Source organism: Branchiostoma floridae, chromosome 4 (genome assembly GCF_000003815.2).
Source record: "Branchiostoma floridae strain S238N-H82 chromosome 4, Bfl_VNyyK, whole genome shotgun sequence".
Lineage (NCBI taxonomy): Eukaryota > Metazoa > Chordata > Leptocardii > Amphioxiformes > Branchiostomatidae > Branchiostoma > Branchiostoma floridae.
This window is the reverse complement of record NC_049982.1, coordinates 10,067,947-10,093,961: the sequence shown is the minus strand read 5'-3', so window position 1 is coordinate 10,093,961 and position 26,015 is coordinate 10,067,947. Positions and strand designations below refer to the sequence as shown.

General features: G+C 40.5%; 5 protein-coding genes across 6 annotated transcripts in view; 3 read left to right on the top strand and 2 right to left on the bottom strand.

Moving 5' to 3' along the window:
• Window positions 1–680: 680 nt before the first annotated feature.
• LOC118413955 (homeobox protein DBX1-like) lies at window positions 681–4,205 on the bottom strand. The gene is made up of 4 exons (XM_035817632.1): window positions 3,332–4,205; window positions 2,548–2,661; window positions 1,860–2,071; window positions 681–1,389 (listed from the first exon to the last, which is right to left on the bottom strand). The coding sequence occupies exons 1-4, from the start codon at window positions 3,687–3,689 to the stop codon at window positions 1,126–1,128; spliced, it is 948 nt and encodes a 315-aa protein (XP_035673525.1). The 5' UTR covers window positions 3,690–4,205; the 3' UTR covers window positions 681–1,125.
• A 571-nt stretch (window positions 4,206–4,776) lies between these two features.
• Window positions 4,777–9,666, top strand: LOC118413937 (protein SPT2 homolog). Its single transcript, XM_035817603.1, has 6 exons — window positions 4,777–4,996; window positions 5,791–5,923; window positions 6,090–6,974; window positions 7,419–7,536; window positions 7,644–7,721; window positions 8,610–9,666. The coding sequence occupies exons 1-6, from the start codon at window positions 4,937–4,939 to the stop codon at window positions 8,707–8,709; spliced, it is 1,374 nt and encodes a 457-aa protein (XP_035673496.1). The 5' UTR covers window positions 4,777–4,936; the 3' UTR covers window positions 8,710–9,666.
• A 949-nt stretch (window positions 9,667–10,615) lies between these two features.
• On the top strand, window positions 10,616–12,727 carry LOC118413980. Of its 2 annotated transcripts, none has more exons than XM_035817674.1 (4): window positions 10,616–10,970; window positions 11,318–11,567; window positions 11,882–11,984; window positions 12,355–12,727. In XM_035817674.1, the coding sequence occupies exons 2-3, from the start codon at window positions 11,324–11,326 to the stop codon at window positions 11,974–11,976; spliced, it is 339 nt and encodes a 112-aa protein (XP_035673567.1). In that variant the 5' UTR covers window positions 10,616–10,970; window positions 11,318–11,323; the 3' UTR covers window positions 11,977–11,984; window positions 12,355–12,727. The 2 variants fall into 2 exon arrangements, with proteins under 2 accessions (XP_035673567.1, XP_035673566.1); XM_035817673.1 differs by having other exon boundaries at window positions 10,619–10,974.
• A 1,122-nt stretch (window positions 12,728–13,849) lies between these two features.
• Window positions 13,850–22,349, bottom strand: LOC118413929 (synembryn-A-like). Its single transcript, XM_035817593.1, has 16 exons — window positions 21,945–22,349; window positions 21,187–21,234; window positions 20,476–20,677; window positions 20,169–20,238; window positions 19,860–19,935; window positions 19,410–19,462; window positions 19,137–19,225; window positions 18,553–18,662; window positions 18,124–18,218; window positions 17,692–17,845; window positions 17,075–17,170; window positions 16,537–16,598; window positions 16,170–16,252; window positions 15,640–15,793; window positions 15,095–15,214; window positions 13,850–14,526 (listed from the first exon to the last, which is right to left on the bottom strand). Exons 1-16 carry the CDS (start codon window positions 22,029–22,031, stop codon window positions 14,385–14,387), a joined length of 1,641 nt encoding a protein of 546 aa, XP_035673486.1. The 5' UTR covers window positions 22,032–22,349; the 3' UTR covers window positions 13,850–14,384.
• Window positions 22,350–22,452: 103 nt separating this feature from the next.
• Window positions 22,453–26,015, top strand: part of LOC118413904 (formin-binding protein 4-like) — a 15,693-nt gene continuing 12,130 nt past the window's right edge. Inside the window, exons 1-7 of the mRNA XM_035817533.1 lie at window positions 22,453–22,678; window positions 23,036–23,149; window positions 23,436–23,539; window positions 24,180–24,333; window positions 24,568–24,751; window positions 25,062–25,168; window positions 25,438–25,663. Coding sequence (XP_035673426.1) covers window positions 22,582–22,678; window positions 23,036–23,149; window positions 23,436–23,539; window positions 24,180–24,333; window positions 24,568–24,751; window positions 25,062–25,168; window positions 25,438–25,663 — 986 coding nt within the window. The 5' untranslated portion in view covers window positions 22,453–22,581. The remainder of the gene's footprint in view (window positions 22,679–23,035; window positions 23,150–23,435; window positions 23,540–24,179; window positions 24,334–24,567; window positions 24,752–25,061; window positions 25,169–25,437; window positions 25,664–26,015) is intronic.

The window sequence follows — 26,015 nt, the reverse complement described above, 5'->3', positions numbered from 1 at the left end:
GGTTCATAAGCAACGTAAACTCAACCGTTTGAAAACAGCGAAGGGACAAAAGTGTTCCCAGCTTTCAGTTGTCGATCACAATTGTTTAATTGGAGAGAAATGAGAGTAATATTTGTACTCAGAACTTGTCTATTGTTCACGCACGTATTTCCCCCTTTATGAGAGAAGAAAGAGAAACGACGTGATGCTGTCAGGACCCGTGCGTGCCTTATGCAGCCCTCGGTTGCGCAGATAGTTGGACAATTAACTCATACTTTGTAGGTTAATCCTCTACAAATAGTCATAGGCACCCTTCTGGACTTAAACCTTTTTCACCTTTGCCACCGATAGACCTTTATGTGTTAACTATTGGGCAGTGAAAGTCAAAAGAAACAGCACTGTGAGTCTAGTAGCCTGCTGTAGCTGAATACAGACAGATATGGTGGAATAGATGCCTGTCAGCATATCTTTAGACTATACAAATGTGACTTGACTTTTCAGTGACTGATTGTTACATGCAACATCAAGTTTGCAGTTGCTGTAGACAATCTATGAATAATTTTCAACCCATTTTAAAGAGAGATTCTATTCTTATATGAAACATCTTGTAGTGAGACGGTGTGGTCTGTACTTCAGCATGACAATTACAAATTTGAGGCAAAGCGAGATAGAGCAGACAGAAAATATAACACATACATGTATAGTTTTACAGGGTTTATTTCATCTGTCATTGTAAAGATGCTTTCTGAAACAATTTGGAATGAATTACGTACATGCACAGCTCCATATAGCACATCACATTTCCATGATCCCATTTGTAATTTGCACATCATATTTACAATTAGTTTGCTTTTCGAATTCTTGGATTGAGCGAATGACAGCTTCATTCAATCTTGATTGTATAATTTATTTTTTAAGTGCAAAGTAAAAGTACCATGTAATACACTGCCTACGTTTACTTCACTGAAGTTACGTTTTAAACGTATGTTACACAAGTCTTTGCATTTTGTACATTTTCTAACATAAATGTAACACGACAAAGATCAATTACGGTACATAAATTTTGTCTAAGTTACAATAATTATATCTTTTATACACATATCATAATCATTATCTAATGCTTTAATTTGGTGTCTTGGAAAAAATCTACTTCTCATTCTCACTTTCAGCTGGCTCCTCGTTCCTAGGGCTTTCTGGGCTGGAAGGGGGAGTTTTCTGGTCCGTAACGCCCGGAGAGGGGGAACCAATCAGAGGGGAGGATGCACCTGTTGTCTGTCCTACGTCACTGAGATCAGGGTTGGGATTGGCCTTGTTAGGGATGGTGGACTCACGTGATCCTCCCGTGGACAGCAGCTCCCGCTCTTTGGAGTTCCGCCATTTCATCCGGCGGTTCTGGAACCAGATCTTCACCTGGGCAAACATGGCAAGAACACATGAAGTGTGTAAATCGTGTTCTTTCCTGAACTGTTTCTATATAATGTTAAACACACAGGTTGCACATTTTTTGCTAAAGATTGATGATATGAAATTATAAATGCCTGTTACTATGGCACTAACTAACTGACATACATGTACGGTAGGCAATGTGGACACTTCTAAAGTCTTCACTTTCCCTGTGCCTTGTCGTCTCACCTTAGATACCCTTACCACCAACACGTCGCTCTCCTGTGCATTATCCATTATGCAACACGTAAAACCTGACATCAACCTTGCTCGGTCATCGTTATCCATGAGGTCATTGACCTTTACCGACTAAAAGGTGCCAGGTCTAAAGTCATAAGCAGAGTTGTCGAAGCGTTCCTATGTCTTCATGTTTTGTATGAAGTGTAATACTTTTCTTTTCAAGTTTAAAAAAAAATGATAATGTAAAAAAATCCCACCTGTGAATCCTTCAGCCCCAGCTTCTCCGCCAGTTTTCTCCTGTCCTGTTTGCTGATGTACTTTTGTTTTTGGAACATTTTCTCCAGGCTTTTCCGCTGGAAGTCGGAGAAGACCGCGCGGCGGAGCATCCCCCGGCGGGGCTTGCCGCGGTGCAGGCCCGGCGGAGCGCCCCAGTGGCACGCGTTGAAGATGGGAAAGGTTGTCGGTGACTCTGAAATCATATATAATCATGACAAACCTTAATGCTGACGCCGCTTAAAGGTTATCCAAGGACGTTTAGTAGCTGACAGCAGGTAATTATTAAAACGTGCTTTCTATTGCAATGTTTGGTGAGCAAATGCTCCGTTACTGTAAAAGTATTCAGGAGGGAATAAAGCTTAAAAGTGCATTCAAAAACTATCAACTGCTGTTATAGATAACACAATGGCTACAGAAATAGTGCCGATCACTAATGAATTTCTCTAGGGCGACGGCCAACACTGAAAGTTATGTGAAGTCTGGTATACACACACTTAACAAGCTAATAAACGGTATCGCCACCACTTGTGACGATTTAAACGTCATTATTTTCCAATCTCCCCTACATTCTTCAAACGAACAACAGTTCCCTCCCTAACACAAATTTATCGAAAGGCTCATCTCGGTGATTTGCTCGGCGCGATGAACAGTTTGCACCTGTTGACTCACCTGTGTAAGGCACCTTGTTGACAGGGCTGAGGTACGTCTCCGCCGCGGGGTAACTCCTGGGCTGGGGGTAGAACGCACACCGACAACTTTCTACACTCGGGCTGGGCGGGCTGCCTGTTGTAACAACGATAAATATAATCATAATCAATTCATAAGCCATTTTATGATTCTCATAATGCAATCTTAAAACTCGGTCGGTTGTGTAAACATTCTGACACCTCATCGTTCCCTTTTAATGTTCAGAATAGGAAATTACAAAAGCTGTGTTTTATACCATTGTAGGGCGAGTTTAAGTGCAATATTTCATTGCCAACTGCCCTAATTTCCCATTTATCTACGTTGAGACCGACAATACACATACATCATGTGGAGTGTTTGACTTGCACGATAACATCGGCACTTGTCACGCAGTTTGTTTGTCTCCCAACACTTTTATCACTTGTCCTCGCCCTCAACTTTCTGTCACACTCACTGTCGCACTCAATAGTATATAATGTTAGAGGGAACTATTTTTGGGTTATGGACAATACCAGTATGTGTCACAAAGTTTACTTCTCTAATTATAAGGTCTGCTGAAGACATGAGACTGGAAAAGAATAGAGCTTCGTAGTGAATATCATAGACATTTTCTTTTTCATGAATGAAAATTTCACTTTTAAAATCTTGTTAGGACAAAGGAGTTTTGCCCCCAAATATTTAGACAATATCTAGAGAATAGCAGACGCCTGGAAATATCTGTAATAGTTCTGTTATAAAAAAAATGACAGCAGATATTTTTCCTTACCTTGCTTTCCTGACAAGATCGCGTTTACACCAAACTTAAGGTACGTTCCGTTATTTCCGCTGTGATGAGGAGATGTTCCGTTAACACCGGCAAATTTCCTGGTAGAGAGACACCCATTGCTATGACTCAGTTCGTAGGGCGAACTCCGTAGGCTCGTGGGGCCGCTTGCTGTGGACATGGCCGGGAGAGAGGGGAGGAAGCAGCCGCCGGCGTGCGTGTGATAGCCCCGGAGGATGTCATCCATGTAGAACGGGGTGGAACAGGTGGTGGCAGGCTGCAGCGGCGGAGGGAAGGTGATGGTCGGCCGGAAAACTGTCGGCTGCGGGAACGCTACGGGCGAGAACACGCCTTGATACATGGCGAGAATCACTCCTGGTACGTTTTACACCACCGTGTTGAAAAAAAAATCTCGTTCGCTCGCCTTACTGTAACTTATAGTTGGGGTAGTAAACGACAATAAATGTCATGGAAGTCGAAAAAAACTAAGATCGGACGCTGCTCATTCCTGTCCAAAAATGAATGCGAGTGGGCGGGCGCATAACCTTACTGACAGCAGTCCTAGTCACTAGCTAGCCGGAGAGAAAAGGCTACAGGTGTAGGTGAAGCTATGTCTGAGCGGGTACTGTACTGTGCCACTTGTCTCTGATGTATGCTGCAATCCTACGTTCCCTTCTCAATGGCACATGGCACACTATAAACAACACCGTCACTTGATTGGCGGTTTGTCAGGACGGGGTACATACAGTCCCTGAATACAGGTGAACCCATTGATCAATTGGCCAGGAGACGTAGGTGACAAGTCCGCAAATTTTCCTCAATGAAGTTGTAAAAGGAAGCACCAATCGCTAAGAAGTAATAGGAGCCAGCAAAAGCGATGATAAATATGGAAAGTCATGGGTAACATGAATGTAGTGAAGTGCAAAAATCCATAAGTATCATATACAAAGTCATGTACCTGACATGATACGATATATAGAGCGCCATCATTTGGCGCCTTTCGGTATTGCAGTATACAGGATGAGCTGACATGAATTACTTTTGTAAAATGTGGTCAGCGGCTGCGCCACCTGATCGACGATTAAATCAACCATTGTTTCGGCTGTACTGAAGGCATATGTTAAGGCACGCGTTAGTGCCAGTGCCATTTCCTTAGTGACAAGAAACTTGCCATGTTAATTTTGTTCTCTAGAAACAGTAGAATAGATATGACGTTATCAATTTCCCACCACTTCATATCTCTCCTGTCCAATCAGGACTGATTTCAGAAGACTAATAATATACCCTCATGTGCTTCTATACTCCTTCCTATCTATCAAAAATTCGACGATATTATACATTTATGCATTTGGGGTGCAAATCTTGCAAAAAGATATTAACGTTACCTAGTTATATTGAAAAAGGGCTTGCTTGTAGTACAGATCACTGTCACTAGATGTCGCTAATAATCTATATTTAGGTGCGAGTTGCGTCATCACGCGTCAGCTGGCTTACCCAAGATGGCGACGGGAAAGTAGTCATCTCACGTTCCTCTTCCAAATTGTTGCTATTTTTCTGGAAATTCCGCCTATTTAATCAGTATAGAAGAATTGAACAACTGAATAAACCATGAACTTCGAAGACCTACTAAATATCGCTGCTCAGAAGCAGAAGAAAGCCGAGAAAGAGGTGAGAAATGTTTGGATATTGTTCAGACAATAATTATAATTTGGGAGAAAGGGGGAGGGGGTGATCGATGATACATGTTTGCATATCCGGTTTTGCTGTTGTGTGAACAAAAGCAGCTGAAACTTACTTCCCCCTTGCCGTGATTTTGAAGCACAGCACATAGTTCTCCGTTTCCTGATGAATATTTGTCATAACTTTGAGAAAAGAAATCAACAGAGTGATATTTCTTACAGGGAAGTATGAGAATTATGTACATACCATATGCTTGTCTCCTTTCTGCATTTAGCCTCCTTCTCTACATAAATTGACGGTTACCTTTGATTTTTGAGATCCAGGATAGCTACATGACAAAGATTTTATTAAAAGCTGCTAATGTCCATGAAAATCATGAGTGCTAAAAATATATATACAAATTTTATACATGTAGGTATGCATAATGATGTAGTAAGCAAATTTATTCAGACTGTCTGACATGTATGCAAATTTTAAGTCTGAATGAAATTTGGCCTCTGCTGGAAAAAGATTTACTTACCAGCACTCAATGCTAAAAATTTTCTCCTTTCTCCAGTGTTTTAACATACACAGATTATTGAATCATTAATGATCTATGAATATCTAAGCAACGGTTATCATAGAAAGCTTCAGCTGAATTATACGCGTATAATATGATGACAAACTAATCAATTTTTTGCAGATATCACTATTCAAAGCGAAAGTACAGAACAGCTACAAATATGTATGAATTTGACAATACACTCTTATTGATCTGCTATTCTCTGTACTGTTATTGACAGCTGTCCGTTACAAAGAGATACAGCACAGCTGCCAAACCTGCCCAGAAGATCGTGAAGCCCAAACCCAAAGGTGTCCAGTCCGCTGCCATCAGGGCACTCATGGAGAAGAAACATGAGGAGGAGAAAAAACGTGGTAATGTTTTAATGTTCTATTTTCCATATTGTTGAAGAGGTTCATCAGTCACATAAGAATACAATTAAAACCAGGAATTCCTGCTATTAACAATGCCATTGTAATGCTTGCAAAGTGAAGACATGCAATTTTCAGTTCATCATTTTTTTCTGACATGTACTTTCAGCTACTGAAGCCAAGAAGAGGATGGACGAGGCTCAAGATGTGCTCAGTAAGAAAAGAAAAAAGACAGATGTCATTAAGAGCTTGGCAAATACCTCATCTAAATCAGAAAAATCTCAGGAAAAAAAGACAAAAGAACCAAAGTATGAAAGTGAAGAACATAAAGCCAAACATATGCAATTCATGCAGAAAGTGTCAAAATTAAAGACACCAAGAGAAGATGTAGAAAAGAAAAGGACTGATTTTAAAAAGCCACCCGATAGGCCAGCTCCAAAGAAAAGAGCCCCTCCCCCTCCATCTAAACCAATGAGCTTCCACGAACTTATGAAGATGGCAGAAAAGAAGAAAGATGAACCACTCCCTTTGCCAAAAATCCATGAGGAATTGTTTGGAGCAGATTCTGATGATGAAGAAGAAGAGGAAAAAGAAAAAGAAGAGCCCAGATATGTGTACCACAGTAAAGGGCGTTATCTAGACACCAAAGACTCAGAACCTGGCAGCTCTAGTGTAAAATCAAAATCAAGAAATCAGCATGATAAATCAAGAATTCAGAATGATAGATCAAAGGGCTCATTGTCCAAAGCAGACAAATCAAAATCATCCAATGGTACATCTAAATCTAGCAGCACCTCTCACGCAAGCAAAAGTGATGCCTCAAAGAGACCTAGCTCATCGACACACAATGGCACAAACAAGTCAGCTACCCCCTCCAAACAACATCCCACCAACAGGAGAGGGGACGCGCCAGACTCTGCCAAGTCAAGGTCACAGTCAGAAAGTGCCTCCAAACCCAAGTGTACTCTGGTGGTGGAAAGCCTCCCGTCACGTTTAACCACGGGCCCGCCACGCCAGCCTGCGTCCAGAAGAGGGTATGAAGACATGAGGAGAGGTAATCATAATTATACAGTATGCTTTTTTGAAGTTTTTAACTTTGATTTATCATTTATTTTATCCAGATTTAAAACATGCACGTACAATACAGATGAATCAGGCAAAATTTAGATCTGCCGACAATCAAGTGGCATTAGAAAATGAGTACAAGTCCATTTTCTGATGTGGGAATACAATTTGTCTCAAATTGGCATGTGGCAATATTTTTCTCCAGGCAGTGAATGTAATGAACTTATTGATGGCTTGCTTTTAAATCTAACTTGAAAGGATTAAAGTACATGTAAAATGTTTATGATATGGCAATATTGATATGAAATGACTAACAGTAAAGTGCACATAGTTGCAATTTTTTTCTTCTTGTCAACAATGAGGTGTTTAAGTATAGGCCATTTCTAATCTGCCTGGTTCCCACTCATGACCCTGTATGACCCTGTCCCCACAGGTATGAAGAGACGATATGATGACTCAGAAGAGGAGTCAGATGACTTCATTGATGACTCAAACGAGGATGTGGACTATTCCAAGTATATCCGGGAGATCTTTGGATATGACAAGAGAAAGTAAGTCTGTTAGAAAAACATCTACCTTCATTGAGAATGTGCAACTGTAGCAATGTACTGCATATTGTCTATTGCTTACCTTGCTCGTCCTTTGTCCCTATGTTCAGGTACCGTTACGAGAGTGATCGTGAGATTGCGAGTATGGAGTCGAACTTTAGACAAGTCATGCAGGAGGAGGCCAGAAGGTCAGACCACTCTCGTGTTTGTTACTAAGCTTGTTCTAGTCAAAGAATATAATTGTTGTGATATGCAGTATTTCTAATTTAAGGACATATGGTTACTGGTAGCTTCCAAAGGTCAGCATTGCCCATACATAAAGATCCTAGTCTATGGTTACAGAAGTGCATTTTAGTAGGTATCTTTCTTTTCCTGCAAATCACAGATTTTCTAAAAAAAATTCTGCTGACCATTCACTTGACCTGGACAATCTTCAGTACTGGCAAACATGAAGTAAAATCTATTTTGATTGCAAGTAGAGGTGGAATGTGTATTTGGCAGAATATGAAATCTATTTTTAGTCTCCAAGCAGATGTTTGGGGAAGCTAGATTATTACATTTTCCTTTCTGCCTACTTAAGTAACTATTCAGCCTTCCACTACAGGCTCACGTCAGATCAGCATTGGCAAAAATTTAGTTAGTAGTGGGAAAAATTTAGTCAAATCTATTTTGATTGCAAGTAGAAGTAGAATGTGCTTGGAGATGAATGCATCTTGCTCATCACCTTGCTCATCATATGGTCCCTCTGGTCAGGTCAGAGGTCACTGTGAGGTCACTGCAAAGTTTAGGCAGCATCTCTGTCCCAAAAGCAGGGACCTCAAGACTGCGCAACCCCTTCCTACACTATACCATCAGACTATATAACAAATCATTGCCTGATGCTTAAGTGTTTTTTGTCTATGTACTGTTCATGTCATGCCTACAGTACTGTGTCTAGTTGTAATGTGATTTTACTCCATACTGTGTTCAGGTACTACTGCTAAGGGGTAACTCTGTAATGTTGATTTAATGAATAAATATTGAAAGATTGATAAGATTGAAACCACTTTAACCGTGATTCTCCCTCCTCCCTGCAGCGCCCGTCTGGCCATACAGGAGGACGCAGAGGAGTTACGCAAGGCTGAGTATGAGGAGAAGCGCAAACAGCACAGGTCAAAGGGCAAGCAGAGAAAGTAGTTCCACTCAACGATGAAGTTCGCTAGTACCACTTGCATCAGAATGTGTAACCTTGAGTATGATGGAGAGAAAACTGTAATAATGTATCTAAAGACTAAATATGGTATATCATTTGCTTGCTCTGATTAAAAGATTATCAAAACAGCATGCACCAGGTTAAAGGCATCTGAATGCTGTCTAATGTTTTGTCACAGTATTCTATCATATATTGGAACAGGACATAAAACAGCCTAGTAATGTCCATACACCAAACATGTATTTGGTTAATTGTTGAAATATTTATTGAATATATGAAAAGCATTCATTGGATGTCCACTATTATTGTTCAATTTAGATATGCACTTTTGTTATGCTTTTGCACTCTATGCATATTGGATTATAAAAAGAAAGAAAGACTGTTACTTGTACATTGTATTTTTGTTTTTGTTGGTAGGGTAGTGGTTTGCTCTTGAACTTCTTAGGTTATGACTACTTTTTGTTGCACACAGTGCAATCATACTTAGTTATCTTACAGTTTTAGTACATTTGTTTTAGATTCCCCTTTTAATCGAGCCACATTATGTCAATGCTAAGAGGATTATTTTCTATTGAAGATTTTTCACTGTCATACAACACCAAAATTTGCTTACCTCGAATTTTCAGTCGCACTTCCGTCGTCCTTCTTTAGGAGTGATGATTCAGTTACTCTGATCACGATATGGATTACATTAACACAGATGAGCTTTCATGCTAGGATTATTCTGTGACTATGTGAGATATATATTACCTTATGTTGCTCTTCATGTTAGAGACTAAATAATTTGTGTTACAATACACTTCCCGGAAATGTAGCCTTTTAAGTTATTTCAATATGGCACTCAATTGTGAAGCCTAGAATAATTGGAAATATTGTACTATTTCATCTAATTGTTTCATTTTATGAATTCTCGTATGATGCATTAAATGCTGAAAAGTCGTCAATTGTGTTGTTTACCTTGCATGTACAGTTACAATATCTAGCATTGAAAATCTTGACTTTCCTTCCACCAATATCCATTGGCAACCTCAAAGATTTGTCCGTGTTACATTATCACAAGGAAGTGCTATCTTGATAGAACCTCCTTGATTATCTAAAGATAATTGACATTCTCTCCAGCTGGATAAGATACAAAGATTACTTTTTGGACATTATAACTGCTATCCATCAATCTTTTTCTAAGGTTTTAATGGTGCTGAAGAAGAGTAATGGATGTCACCCAAAACATCCGGAAGATCTCTGGATCCTCTCCAGTTGGAGATTGTCTTTAAATGTGGTCTACCTGGATGTCTAGCCTTTGATCAATATACTGCAAATGCAAGTTTGCAGGGATTTAATTTCGCGGTAGCGGGAAAACGGACTTTTTGCGGTGGTTTTAAATTCGCTGTAGCACCATGCTCTGTAGTCTTTTACTGCCATGGGAAAAAGTTCACGGTGGTTTTAAGTTCGCGGTAAAATGGCCACCACGAACACTAAACCACCGCAAAATTTTCTGCATTTACAGTACCTCGGTAATTACGATACCCTCCAAATGAGGCATGGATTCTGCTTCGTTTCCACATCTTGTAAAGACTCGCAATGATAAAGGTGAATCAGAAAAGCAGTGAAAGCTATTGATGAAAGATGAACTTCTAACATAGCTCATACATTCTATATAGAAACATACTCGCGTCATGCGTGTGAAAATTACTACTACAATGTGTAGGTGAGAGATGATGTAACAAGGTGCGACCCTCCTATCTGATGACCGTCTTTGTGATGAAAAGTGTTACTAAGTTGCAGAAAAGACAAACACATCGTGAGTTTGTTTGCAAGCTTGTGTACACAAAGAAGGCAGAGAAAGATATGATGTAAAGCAGTTTGACCTTCCTGTCCTATCATTCACAAAGATCTTTCCAAATATTTGGAACCACCTTTCTTATCCTCCATGTTGCGTGTTCCAGTGCATATTTTCACCTGGACGTCATCAGTCTACACGTGAACCAACCGTGACGAAAACATCTGAAGTAGTGTTAAATTGGCCTGTTTACGCCACCCAGTCATCCAAAGATGTTTTTCCTAGGTTCTGTTTGCCCTGTTACTATGACAGGTGCAGTTTAATAGGCATTTGTAGCGTCATTGTGGTATTTTTTAGGGCAGCACATGACGCAAGTCTTCGTTTGTCACTGAGTACGCACGTCTTTGTTCAGGACACACCATAAGCCGTGGGTTTCCTGAGCATCAAGGTCTGAAAGAGAGAAAGACAGTAGGTATGAGGTTTACTTCCCTACTCCATGTACAATAATAATAGTACAGAAGAGTGTACTGGGCAGCTTAGGGCCAATGGAATTTCTTCATGTTAATGGTACAGTAATCGAAGGTATGGATTTTAAAAACCAAGGAAGGGCTCATGTAGACAAACCATGTTTTTTCAATGCTAGTAACTTATATACCACAGGCGCACAAAATGTCGTTGAAATTGAATGGCACATAAAGATCCTGTGATGAATGATGATATTGTCATGGGTTCTTCAATAGAGTGACTGTATAGGGTCAATGATTCATATCATAGTTTTCTCTTCTTTATGAAGAAATCGTATCATCTTCATCCAGTTGACCATGGACTGGGCCCACATCCTCCTCCTGTGTGGGACTGTAGGGTTCCTGGTGTCATCATCTGCAGCAGTGCCTACTACGAAACACTCTGGCCTCTCCCTCCCACCGCCTGCCGCCAGTCACAGCAAGCCATCCGGCAATAAGTCCAACTGGCAGAACATCCAGGACGTGTACTTTGAATTAACCAACATCCGGAACCAGCTGTCTGAGGCCCAGGAACAGCTTCGGGAGGCATACGACAACAACGGTAAGGCACCCCCCCCACCACCACCCACGTCCCAAAAGTTCACCTTTCTGTTGGTTGACAATTTGATGTACCTAGTGCCTAGTCCTGGAGGTGCAATTGTACGCTATGGCAGGTCTTCTGATGTAGAATATATGTGTAACTGCTAGTTATTAAGATATACTTCATCTGTATCAGATAAATCTTAGAGAAGTTGGGTACAGATAGAACTTTTTTCTCTGATGTTATACACTTAAGTTACTGTACCATGAACGCTCAGAACCATCCAGAAACCCCTGTACTGGTACCATTGAAGTTTTGTATTTTGTCTCCTGCAGACTACGATGCTGCCCGGGAGCTGGCAGAGCAGATCCGCGGGCTTCAGCAGCAGCTACAGGAGGCCTACAACCACCTCAATGCTCTCACAGGCTGAACGGACAGGTCAGGTGGTTAAACATGTCAGACAACATCTCAAAACACATCCTAAACACCACAATATTTAAGGGCCTAAGGGTGTACATGACTTGTTTACATTAGAAGACAACTCGAGTTTTGAAATCAATAAAGAACATGAGATTGTCCAGTGTTTGTTTTTTCTCGTGATCATCAGACTTTGTGGTACCAAGTGAGAATGTATCTGCCCCCACAGTTTGTTCATGTTGTTGCATGCCTTACATATTCTGTATTGACACTTGTGACCTCACATTGTTGACTTGACATTGATCAAGAGTTCCTTTGGCAGGTAATAAAGTCAATATAAAACTGCTTTGTCATTCTTCTACTTTAACTCATATGTTTCTATTCTTTCCAGGCAGCAAAAGGGATCCACAACGACTATTGTAAACTGAAGATTTTCCTCCCCCAATATTTAGGTATGATGTCAAAAATGTTAGACACTAACTAGTATATGATCCAAAGTATATGGTCCAAAGATTGCTCAATAAAAGCTTTGAGGGATACAAATATGTACAAGACATTGTAAAATTCCATTTATTTGACTACAATGTAGATGCAGTAGCAAGAAATAAAATATGCAGCAAGCAACTATTAAATGTCTTCATGTCGTTTTTCAAACATGTGGTCAAAACATACCTACATGTCAGTCAACAACCATGTAGGATAAAAGAATGAGTAATGGAACAGTACCACAATACATAATGAAAGAAAATGTAGCCTAGGGGATCATTGACTGTAGCCTCCTTCACCGGCCTCTCTGGGAAGCTTGGCAATTTTTTTCGCGATTTTTAACCGGGAATATGCCGTAACGTTACCGGAAACCGTGCACAGACTGCCTGCCATTGTAACTTCCAGAGTTACAATAATTGATACAACGGTTTGAATAATTGATACACGTGCAAAACTTACATTTCAGATCAGTGTAAAACATTTTTTCCAGTGGGTTTAAAACATACTTTCAGACACCATCGATGATCCGACCGGCAATCTGAATGGGGAGGGGGGCGAGAGTTACGTAAAAAGACGGTCGCTCGATCTCGCAAAATACAAAAAAACGATTTCCCACACGTAGTGCAAACAAGCCTTGCCTGATCAGCAACAAGGGCATGAAATGGCGAGATGACGATGACCATGGTGAGTTCTCTGGCAATTGACGGCAAAATCTGATAGCAGAGCGACTTGCCTTGGCCTGTAGCAAGGCCAAGAAAACAATCATTGCCTTCGCAGACGTCCTTGGCAGACCGCAGCAATGGCCAGGGATTGTCCTTCCCTCAACTCGGGGAAGCTATTTCGTACATGATGGGAAGTTTCAGCAGAGTTTTTCTACGGTAAGTACTCGTTTTCAAATGTTTTCTACTGGGAAGCCGATTTCGCCTAGCCCGTACAAGCTTTCCGGTGTATATTCCTTTCCCGGCATATTTCCTTTCCCGGCATATTCCCGGTTAAAAATCGCGAAAAAAATTGCCAAGCTTCCCAGAGAGGCCGGTGAAGGAGGCTACATTGACTGGTCTTTCAACATCACAAAACTTTGACCAACATTTGGCACATTTCTGATAAAAGAGAACACAATCTACATGCAAAAGTAGAATGTGTGTCACATGGTTATAGACTAGAATTCCAACGTAGAGTCGTGTTTAAGTTTTCAAAGACACCTTGAACAGTGCAGCATATACTTAACCTATCATCTTCCTGTATACCTTGTAGTCTTACAGGCAGACTACAATTTCTGCTAATGAGTGATTGTTTCAAACATGGCAGTGTTATATGCACAATGTACAGCTAAATTCAGCAATCACACTGAATCATTATTTCATATCTTGATTAGCACATGGTGAGTATACATTTTCTTTCCAAAACGAATAAGGAATGTCTTAATATTTCAGTACAACATTTACATAAACATGTGATCACCTTAAATAAGTCTGTATTAGACTTCAAAAATACTGTTGACCAAGCAAACAAGCACACACACACGAATACACAATCATACAGTCACATGCATACAAATAGATACAAAGCGATTTCCTTTACTAACTAATAATAACTTATACATTTACCAGTAGTCAACTATACATTGTAGTATTCTAGTATTCACATACAAACAATTCTACAGGCAGCATACAAGTAATAAATTGTATGTCCATACTTTGCTCTTAGACAGCTCCATTTCAAAGACAGGGTGGTCTAGTTTTTTCTAAAACAAAAGGTTGGACTTTTTTGTGCAATTTGTACCTGTTTACAATCAGTCTCCCACCAGCTCCTTTCATGAAAGAAACATGTCCCCCTGGTTTAGATAATGGAACAGCCCACATGCAACAAGTTGATTTTTGAAACATTTTGGCTATATTTCCTGGGTACAGGAAATAGGAAAAGGAAAGAACTTAATCACTCGTTGTCGTCTTCCTCTTCATTGTCGGAGTTGTCGGGGGGCGGAGTCTGGGCGCGGGCCATCATCTCGGCCACGCCCCCCTCCACCACATGTAGCCGTCCATCACTGCCAATCATGGTGGGTTTTACTATCCCTTCTCTACAATAGGTGACAACAAATCAATGTTTACTAATATTACTATAGCATTCATGAATTAAATCCTATACTGAAGAAAATCAGTGTACAATGTATGCTCAGCCACATCTAGTTCTGTTAAGCTATGTTTTTTTTTGTAAATCCATTAAATCTAACTTCTTAAGAGTTCACAACAAGCATAATGTTTGAAAATACAACTTGAAACAAGGGAAATGCAGTCAAAAATTTACAAATCTGCCATCCAAACTTCAAGACCATAGTATGCCCAGGACCCACAATACAAAAAGGTCCTTCTGTAGTACCAGGAGGTCCAAAATTGACCTTGACCACCAGGTCCACAACGCCTATCCCCATTCCAAAAACACTCACACTGTCACAGACACAAAAACAGGCCCATAATTATACCTCCACGGAGGTGGCTACATGTTGTATTGATGTACTGTCTTAACACACTATCAGATAGTACATACCAGTTTTGGAGGAAAAATTCATCTACATTAAATTTTTTGTACCAAGTCCTCATGGGGGAAATAAAGCAGGCAAGATGTGTTGTGTAGTTGAGTTTGTGTACCTTGTTAACTTGTCAAAGTCGCTGGCCAGCTGCATGAAGAGGTGTTCCTTCTGTTCCTCTGTCATCTCCTCCAGAGGGTTGGGTCGGTCAGGCTCCACCCGCCCCGTCACAGGGTTGATTCTGTAGGACAAGCATAGACATTGTCAGAATAAACAGCAACGCATGTTAATTGTAACAGTAGTACTCTTACACATGCAGGTAGCCTGGGACTCAGGGTACTGATTGAGATTGTGTTAATCTATGCGGGCAATCTGTTATCACTGCACACCAACCTATGGGATCCAGTGTAACTTACATGTAAGGAAGATGGTGCTCAGGCTACAGGTGTTTTTTTAAGGTTGGAACAGAAAGTATCATGATAGTAGTGAATCTAAGCTGTAAGTCCTAGTTTTCTTTTAAGATTACAAATCAAACAATTTTTTCCCTTTTTGTTTCAAATTTTTCCCTAACCTGTGTAGAATTTAATTTCCGTGGGAAAAACAAAGACATGCCATCAACAGTCCATTCTCAAAACTCAAGGTTAAAACTTCTGTGATTGTCCTTACTTATCCTTAGCCACAAGATATTCCTCCGTGTCACTTTCCTCGTCACCGCTGGAGTAGTTGTGCTGTCCAGAACACGGCCCACCAGCCAGAAGGCCACGATGCGCAAGCAGTCCTGCTGCATTACCGAATCCTGTGTACTTCACCAGCCTGTCAACTGTCAACAACAACATTTGAATTTTGGATAAACAAGTAAAGGTTTTACATATGTCTGTGTTTGAAATACTACAGTCAAAACTGCACAAGAGGACTACTGAGGGAACTGATAACATCTAGTCTATGGAGACAGCTGCAGATGGTAACAATATATGGACAGGATTCTTAATTGTCGTGTAAATGAAAAAAAATTATCTAAGTTTACAAGACCACCAAAAAGTGGTCTTCATGTAGAGGTGTGGTAATTTGTAGAGGTATGACTGTACTTAGTAATACTATGGAAAAATGGCCAATGCACTAGTAATTCAATCATCAACAATGCATTGTTTATAGTACTAGTCATAGAGTCATTAAGTTTGTAGCTCTACAAATCTTACCATTCTCCTTGCAGAGAACAAAGAGGAATTCTGCGGCTGCCTCCTTCACTTCCGTCACTACACAGGTCATCAGTCGCACACACCTGAAATATACACCTGTCTTTTAGAACTATGTACATGTATACTAAAAAGGTAAAATTTGTATCTGTATACCTGTATATACAATGTAGCTGTATAACTCAACAGCCAATGGGCACAACACGTTAAATGTAGCTTTGCAGGCACGGTTCTTGAAGTGTACTAGGTCAGTCAATCAACTGACAAATGAGGTCAATATGAACACTAAGCAAATTAAACAGTTTTCTGCAACATAGAATGTCATAAGATACATAATGAAATATTACATAAGCAAAGAAAGATTGCTCACTTGTTGCGCAACTTAGGCCCTTCCTGTGGCAATGTCTCCACATCTCTCAATGGTGGTAAAACCTACACAACCCAAAAATATGGAATATTATGAATGGAATAAATGATGTAGGCAAAAGTAATGTTGTAAACCTGTCCAAGAAGACGACACAGGTGACTGAATAAATCTGATCGATGTGGACAGGTGATCACTACATAGACAATTGAGTCTCAATGCTTACATCAAAGCAAGGAGCTTAGATTTGATGAAATCTCCTTGGTCAATGGGAAATATCTTATTCTAAAGAGCCACCATATGCATGTACATGTAAATGGTTACATTGGCCAAGTGGCCCTCAGAAGTGGTCACCTTTACAGGTTTGATTGTATTTCAAATTCAGAATCTCTTGGCTTTTCTTCGCTGACGAAGATCGTCTAGGGTTGTTTCCCACGTCAAATTCAGAATACAAATGTATATATTACATGTTGATGAAACGCACAGTCGTGAATCAATGAAGACACAGCAGATTGAATTGTTGTAGGTAGGCGAGGTTACAAACCTTAGTTCTGAGGAACTTCCTGACATTGCGGTTGGCTCTGGAGATGGCGATCAGACAGGTCAGCACAGGGGTCAGGGTCTCCAACAGACGTTTGTTCTGGAAAATGTTCAAGCCCAAGCTCATCAATGGTGTACTGATTTGTAATATTCTACACAATGTTGATAAATCTCTTTTGCCCTTTTCAATAGAGATGTTTCCTTTTGAGTGTAATTGCTTAATACTTACTTACTACTTACTGTTTACAACAATTCATATTATTGTGAAAATATTTAACAGCAGAACATAAAAAAATACTTCACAGATGAATCAAATTTGAACTGTGATTTCAAACACAAAATGGGCCAAATATTTTACCCTAGTCTTTGTCAAGGAATCAATTTATTGCTTATTCCTTGACAAAGACTGGGGTTGGACAATGAAAATCTGGGTTAGATTTGAGTTTAAATTACAGTTCAACTTTGAACCAGAATGACTTCTACCAACACAGACAAACTTTGAATTTATTATACCTCACTTCTATTTCCATCAAGCAAGAATCTATACAAAATCTCAACAGATGCCAATATTTTTCCTCCATTTAAAAGGAGTAGATAAGAGGATAGACCTCAAACTCCTACCTGGTCTATTCTTCTCTCTAAGAAGTCCAGAATGGTCATGATTGCGTCCATATTCCAGCCATCGTACTCCGTCCCCACACCACGCTCCCCCTGTTGGACAATCACCTCACCCAGACAGTTCCTGGGCATGTTAGTCATCAGGTTGATAGTGTGGCTGTTGAGGGAAACATAAGTCATGTCAAATCTGTGTGTCTGTCTCTGAAATCCCATGGTTAGAATATTGGGCTATGACCGCTCAACATTCCTCAACTTAAAATATAGTTGCTGCAAATGCAATACATAATAATCTATGAGACATGAACAAATCATGTCATTTTCATCATTCTACATTTTCTCCCAGACAATTTCTTCCACACATCTGAGATACTTTCATTCCACACTAAGACGTCTGAGAAAAAAGGTCTGACAGATGAACAGTCTGGCACCCTTTACCTGTGCAGCTCCTCTTGTTTTGCCTCACTGGATGCTCGACACATCAGCATATATCTGCACACAGCAGTCATGTGTTTGTACCGCTCCAGCTCCTCCTAGTGACAATATGCAGTATTACAGCATGAGAAGGAAGCTACAATTCTACTTAAAAATATAATACGGAATTAAGACCGGTGTGAAAATGTCTTCATTCAGTGGGCATAGCCATTGATTTTCAAGTTTTATACTAGTAATGTTTCACAGGTGGTACATGTATGTTCCAAAAATAAAAAAAAAGAGCCTTGTTTTGTGGTGATCCTTAAAGTTTATTAAATAAGTAATAAAAAAAAAAGATATTTGTTACAATTCATATAAAAATTAGCACTCAAAGTAACAGAATGTTCTACAGACTCGTAACTCTTGACAATGAGTAACAGAATGGTCACTAACCTCGTCCAGCTGCCGGGCCTGTCCAGTGAGCGTGACGTTGAACATGGTCTTGAGGATCTCTGACAGAAGGTCCACTTGTTCATCTGTCAGGACAGCACCTTCCAAGGTACCTGTCACAGCAGAGACAGACTGGTTTAACTTTTGAAATGTACTATTCACACAGTCATTGGAACATCCTTGATTAGTTATGTAGCAATGCCAGAGTTGAGCAGTGAAGCCAAGTCCCTACTAGTACATACCCCCCTTGCCCACACCTGGCTGGTGGACATTCTTTGGCTGGTTACACTCCTTGGCAACTTTGATACTATCTTATGCCACCGGGAAATCTGCTTGGAGATAACCTTACACTGTCCTTTTTTGTGGTACGCATGTTTTTATCTATCTCATTATCCTTATAATTTATATAGGAAAAAACTGACATCATTTGCTGATTGATCCAATTGCTCATTATCACGCAGTGTGAATAGAGATGTATTGGTAATATAATGTAGCATTCATAAGGGATACATGTACCAGTATACAGGATAGTACAGGTAAGGCTACAACAGATATGTTCATGAATGTACTAAAGCATCAAAACATACCAAGCGTGCTGTTGTTCTCCACACCCAGTGTGTGCTCCATAGCAGACAGCAACAAGGCTGGGATGTTAAATTCTACTTGTAGTCTTTGTCTGACAGAAGAAAACAACAAATTCATTAAACTTTTTACTTGCAATTTGATCTTATTTTATGCTATGAAATAACACTTATTTACATATCAAAAATGGAGACATTCTAAATTACAAGTAAAAATTCGAAGTGATGAAAAAAAAGTCAGAGCTCAACATTGCTTATGTCATCAAATTCAGTATCCACCTGATATCAATGCACAAAGCTGTGAGCAGGAATGTCAGCCTTACAGCAAAAATCTGCAGAAGAAGAAATGATAGTTAGCATACATTTATTACTTTCTAACGGCCCATTATGAAGTGCTTGTGAAAAGTCAAATACCAGTAACACATGATGAGCTGTCATAAGGATAACACAGTAATGTCTGTCTCAATGAGTCAATCAAAAATTAAAGCTGTACACATGTTAGGTTTTGGAAAAAATGTTGAGTTTCCAACCAACCCTAGCCCTTTTGGTTGGTTGACTGCTGACAAGAGATGTACAATGTTCCATCTGACAAGAGAAACCCTATCTAGTAGTATCTACGCATTCAATTCTTTTCAGGACTGTAATTGGAGACACAACATTTATTCTTCCAGTCCTCAGCAAGACAATCTAAGCTTCACATGTATTATAATGGCCAGATCACAGCCTCACCTTGACATCATAGGACAGGTGAGGGTCTGAGATGCACTTCAACCTCCCAGCCACACCCTCCACACAGCCATTAGAGCTGCATAAGACAGAAATCAAAAATAATGAACCATCATCATCCTAAAGTTAAAAACTTATACTAATATGGCAGATTTCTGATCCTATTGAGCACGAGAGCCAGATTAGGATAAATTCTAGGGCAATGTGAAACTTCAGTTGCTTTTCCTCTGCTCAACACATATTTTCTTCAGTTTCCTCTTACTTTCCCCTGATGTGTATCTTTTCAATCCTAACCCTGGCCTATGACCTGACCTGCAGAGTCTCTGTGCGGTCGGACTTGTGAAGATGATGTTACACAGGCACTTCTCTGCCTCAGCAATCACTGTGGAAATCAGACAAAACATACACATGTAGCAATACTGACAATACTGGTATATTGCATAGCATTAAAAAACAGAAAACATGGACACCAAAGACCAAAGTTACATGTACTTTGCAACCGGCGGGAAGTTGTACTAAAAATGCTTTAGAGTTCAGCTTACACATGTGCTGAAAAATAAATGCAGTCTGGAATGCCATCAATCCTATGTACAAGTACACTGCTACATTGAATTAGTACCTTCATCTTCTGGTAGCTCAAGGACAGCCTCTGCCCCATCCATCCCAGCATGCTTCAGGAGTGTGGTGACACACGGCGGCTTGGCCAGGAACTGCAGGGAGGCCTTGTCACGGCTCAGGATGCGGATCGTGGACAGACAGGTGGCATGGCATGATGGCTGCATGTCCTTGTTTAAAACCTCCAGAATTGCTGATACAAGATCCTGGAATTTGAAAATCTGAAGTTTATATCAAGCTGTACTGAATGCTATTGCTAGTGCAAAACTCATATAGTCATTTCAAGGCTGCCTCATGAAGCATATCCTACCTTGGATATGCAATAGACCACTTTCTAGCACCATTGCAAATCTGCCCGTTGTGACTGTAAGAGCACAATCTGGCGGGAATGTGTTTGTCTGAGTATCATAGATAGTAAACTGGGGCTGATTTTGCAATAGCGCTGGATTCTAATCTATAGACTTTTGATCACCTTGCAAGTGTGATCTAATAGATGCATTACTAGTACAGTCAAACCTGTCTATAGCGGCCACTCAAGGGACCGGACAAATTTGGCCACTATAGACAGGTGGCCTCTGTATAGAGGTGGCAACTTGAAGATAAAATACCCAAGGGACCGACAAAAAGTGGCCACTATGGACAGGTGGCCCCTCTGTAGAGGTGGCCCCTAATACAGGTTTGACTGTACATGTATATGATGTAAACAGGAACCAACCTTTCTCTTGTCTTGCTGTAGGTTTGGGAAACCAAACGTTTGTGCATGCTGGAAAACATAAATTAAAATGTAAATTATAGATGTCAATAAAAATGTGATTTTGATTGAGAAGTAAACAATTGTCTAGTTTTAATACAAGGCATGTTCTAGCACCTGTTAGTGCTACACTGCTAGCCTCTACACTTATTGGACAGAAACACACAAACACATCATCACCTTATAAACACACCCAAATATCAAGACACTCAGTCACAGGTCTCACCAACCCCCTCTTGCCATCACCTGTTGCCAACCCTCCCCACCACACACATGGCCTTGCTATCACCTGCCACTGCATGCCCTTCCCTATTACTACCTTGGATATCAGAGTACAACTTAGCCAGCCAAGGGAATTATGCCACCTATGCGGCGGCGTAACTCCCTGGGCCGGCTAATTTCATTTATGGGGCATGTTGCTGCTGCCATGTTGCTAGGGGTTCGGGAAAGAATCTGTTCTCTGGTGACCAGGGTACCCTATTACCTGCCCCTCCCCATCACCTTCTCCCTCCCCATCACCTTCCCCCTCCCCATCACCTGCTGCCCCTCTCCATCACCTGCTGCCCCTCCCCAATCCCCATCACAGTGCTACCAATCCCCTCCCCATCAACTGCCCCCTTCCATTTTATAGTACCTAGCACCTGCCTACTCCCCATCATGAAACATCACATGCCCAATCCTCCCCCATCACCTACTTAGTACCACCGCCCCCCTCCCCTCACCTGTGTGTTGAATGACTGGAGGTGTTGACAGATTTCCGCCTGGTCTCCACCCTGCAACACTCCCACCACTGCGTCCACTCCCTCCATATTTCTGACAAAGGTAAATTTGGTTCGACTTTCGTGCAACACAACTATCAGATATTCATGGCCGCGATCTTATTACAGTGATACACAAACGAACCTCCTTGCACGAACATAATCTCCTGGACAGACCACTAGTTTCTGTTTGGAAGGAGTTTGCGAAAGGAAACATTATTTTGAGCAAGGTAAGAGACTGTTTGAACAAAGACTTGTACGGGTAAGGTGAGCATGATACAGCCAGGTGAATAATTTTGAAAATAACCCGTTGATATGGCTCATATGTTGAAATGAATTTCAATGCAAGGCCCCTTATAATGGTTAGAGGATTTTCCCCATAAATGTGACAATTTAGCATTGAGATGTAGATTTTCCAATGTACGATCTGATTGGTTAGTAAACGAGGCTTTGCTTCACGACAACCAATCAGATTGACGCTTACTTAATCTATCCCATAGTGCACCGGGAAACAAAATGGCTTCCATGAGGTGAAATTTTTCCGTCTTTTGTTAGATTTTCTTGGTACTTTTAGTGGTTATTTGAACGGAAAGACACAAGAATGGGGAAGAAGAAAGAACGCCAGGCACCCCCGGTTGGCGGGAGGAGGAGACCGATGTTACAGATCGAGACCACGATACGAAAAGACAACGTGAATGGTGAGGGCTTTTTTGGTTGTTGGAGTGTGGAGGTGGGGAGAAAACGTCATTTTGGACGATTATCACAGACCGTATGACATCAGACTCAGTGTTTTGCGACAGTATGGTCCAGCGTGTGTATAATATTTGGAATAGAAGAAGCCGTCTGAAGTTGGTCTGTTGTCAGAAGATTCCCTTTTCCATTTTGTCTTCAATAAATCAATAAACCATCCATATCAAGGAAGTCATCTCTGTTGGAAATCATCTACGAGTGTTTTCATCATATGATCGAAATAACTACAAAAACAACATGAATATACATGTATAGGAGAAATTGATGCAAGGTTTGATCAAGCTGATCTGTCAATTTTCCTTCAGTGGTGCCAAAAGCGAATGCCCTGAGCGGCCTGATTGGTCACTATGGAGACAGTGATGAGGAGGAGGAAGAGAAAGACACCAGAGAAACTCAGCCGAGAATACAACCAATCAGTGGTAGGTTTGCATGGATGATGGAGGTTCTTGACATCTCCAGTTTGAATATTCACATGGTATCTCTTAGAAGTTTAATCAACCAAAGTATTGCCTTTTGACATGAAATAAGTTGATGCTTATATTCTTAGTTGCTCAGTAAAAAATAGTAATAAATAAATAATAATGTATAAATAAACTAAACTAAACTCAGTCATAGTTGCGCTGCGATTCATTAAAAATTTTAAAGTAAGGTTTTGTAGATGACATTGTCGTATCTATTTATGAACGTCCATTTCCTTGTCTCCAGCTCCTCCTCCTGTGACAACTCAGTCCAAGGAGCTCCCCCTGGCAGCTGGCAAAAAAGTGAAGGGCAGTGATGACATAGATTCCAAAGTAGCTGACTTCCTAGCTGTAAGTCAAACTTGGGCTCATTTTAAACATTGCTGATGTTTTTCATAAGTTGTTGAATATCTATGGAATTATATCTGTGCAAATCTGCTGACATGTGAATCATCTTGTAATTTAGACGGAATGTTACCTTGTTACTAGTAATCTTAAATTGTGCCGGTGCAATGGCGGAGTGAGTAGAGTGTTCACCTTGCATTCAGTAGGTCGTGAGTTCAATCCCCAGTCGAGTCATACCAAAGACTTTAAAAATGGTGCATGCTGCTTTCTCTGCTTAGCATTTAGCACTCAGGAAAGAGTAAAGGAGTTGAACACACACCACTACCAGTGGACTAGCCCCCTGCTGTAGTAATTGCAAAAGTTGTGTGGCCCAGGGCTACTGAAATGGAGATGGGCACTGCCCTATGGAAGGACTTTGACTTGATTCTTAATTGTATACCTCAAAGAAAAGTCTGCTTGACATATATTTACTGTAATCGTTAGAAGCGGATTTCACAGGCAAACTGCCTCCTATCCGATGATGTGATATGATATGATATGATATGATATGATATGATATGATATGATATGATATGATATATTCTCTGCAAAACATAATGGGCTGTTACCTACAATACCTACGATGATTGTCAATTTTCCTCCTTAGGAAATTGATGCCCTAGATGTGCCTGAAGCTGATGATGATGAAGTTGAAGCTGGAAAAGATGAAACAAAAGAGAACAAAACAACATCAACACCAGCTAATGTTGAGGCTCCAGCAGCTGAACCAGTGGCAGTGACCTCTACTGTAGACCCAGAATGTAAGAACCCTTGTACATATATATGCTATAAGTCGTTGGATGTGGTGGTCCGGAAACTGCAAAGATACTATGAGTATGAGTCTGTCTTGTGATGAGGTCTCTGATTTTCTTGCTACAGAATGTGATGGAGGGAGACTTATTCAAAACAAATATAAGTATTTAATGTTATTAAAAGGTTTACGGTATATGCTATTGTGTAGTTAAACTGAGATGTTGTAATTTTGCCTCCCTTAGTGGCTAGAGAAGCCCTGGAATGGCAGGAGTGTTTAGACGAGGGTACTGGCTGTGTTTACTACTGGCACACTCTCACCAACGAAGTCCAGTGGGAGATCCCAGAGATTGTGAAAAAGTACTACGATGCCGTTACCCAGGCTGCACTGGTCGCTGGGCAGGATGGGGTCGCGACAACAGAAAATGGGTAAGTGTGGAGGGAGGAGAGGTGTTCAGAGCATCCAAGTATATGTACTTAGGGCTCACACTTAGTTGTTGAAAAGCTAGCATTTTCAATTATACAATGTAATTGTGCTACATGTATGCACATAATCCTTGAGTCCAGTTAAGAGTAAGCACATAAGTATGTGTAAATTTCAGTACTCTTCTAAACTTTTCGAACTCCTTGGCAGTGCTTATTTACCTCATCAATAGCTTTTTGTGCAGATGATAAACAATAATCAATACATGTATTAAGGATGCTTTTGATTAAAAGTGTAAAATTGTTTGGCCTGCAGTACCAGTGCTGTATCAGAAGAGGGTGCCACCTCAGAGTCTAACACACCAGCTACTGAAGAAACTCAACCTAAACAGGCAGCTAAGATTCCAGTAATTCCAGATGAAGGTTAGCTTGTGTTTCCTTTTTTTTCCTAAGAAAATTATGATTTTTATCAATTATTAATAATAGTTGACCTATGTCATCCATAGACATTGCTATACATAGGATACTTTTTTGTTATTAGAATTCTGATAAAGATTGCTTTAGACTGATATAAAAGAGCACATTTGATATGAAATATGTACTTCATGACAGCACATTTTCTTAGTGCAGTCACAGAAAGCAGGTCCCTGTCTGTACTGATTTTGTCCTGACTTTCACATTTCTATCTGAAGACTTCCCGCTGGCAAAAGATGAGGAACCACCGCCCCCAGCACCACCGCTGCCTGTACCAGCTGTCAGCACTGCCTCGGTACCTGTCACAGACTCCAGCAGTCTGGATCCTGCAGAGGACGGCCTGTCCTTCATCGGACCTGTCCTCCCCTCCCACCTCCAACATCTGGCTACCAAACCTGCAGAGGAGGATGTGGATGGGGTGGAGCTACAGCAGGAAGAAGACAGGTGACTTTTTATCAATTTATGTAGCCTGATTAAATCTCGCTTATAGCAGTAAAAATCAGCCAGTTACAGCCCACGACAGCAGAGTTTGTGTCACACAGACTACTTTTTTATGCTCGTGATGTTACAAGTTTGAGGATTAGATATATCAGTACATTGTGTATACACATGTACCTTATCTGTACTGTATAGAGTACAGAATTAGATGATGAAACCAGAAGTGCTGTATGGAAGTTCATTGGTACTTCCATCAGTCATTCTACAGGTAAAAATTTCTTGAATATGTTATATTATTGACTCTCTAGTTTCTACTGCCATGTTCATTACTCCCAGAATGTGCTACCATATACAGCTA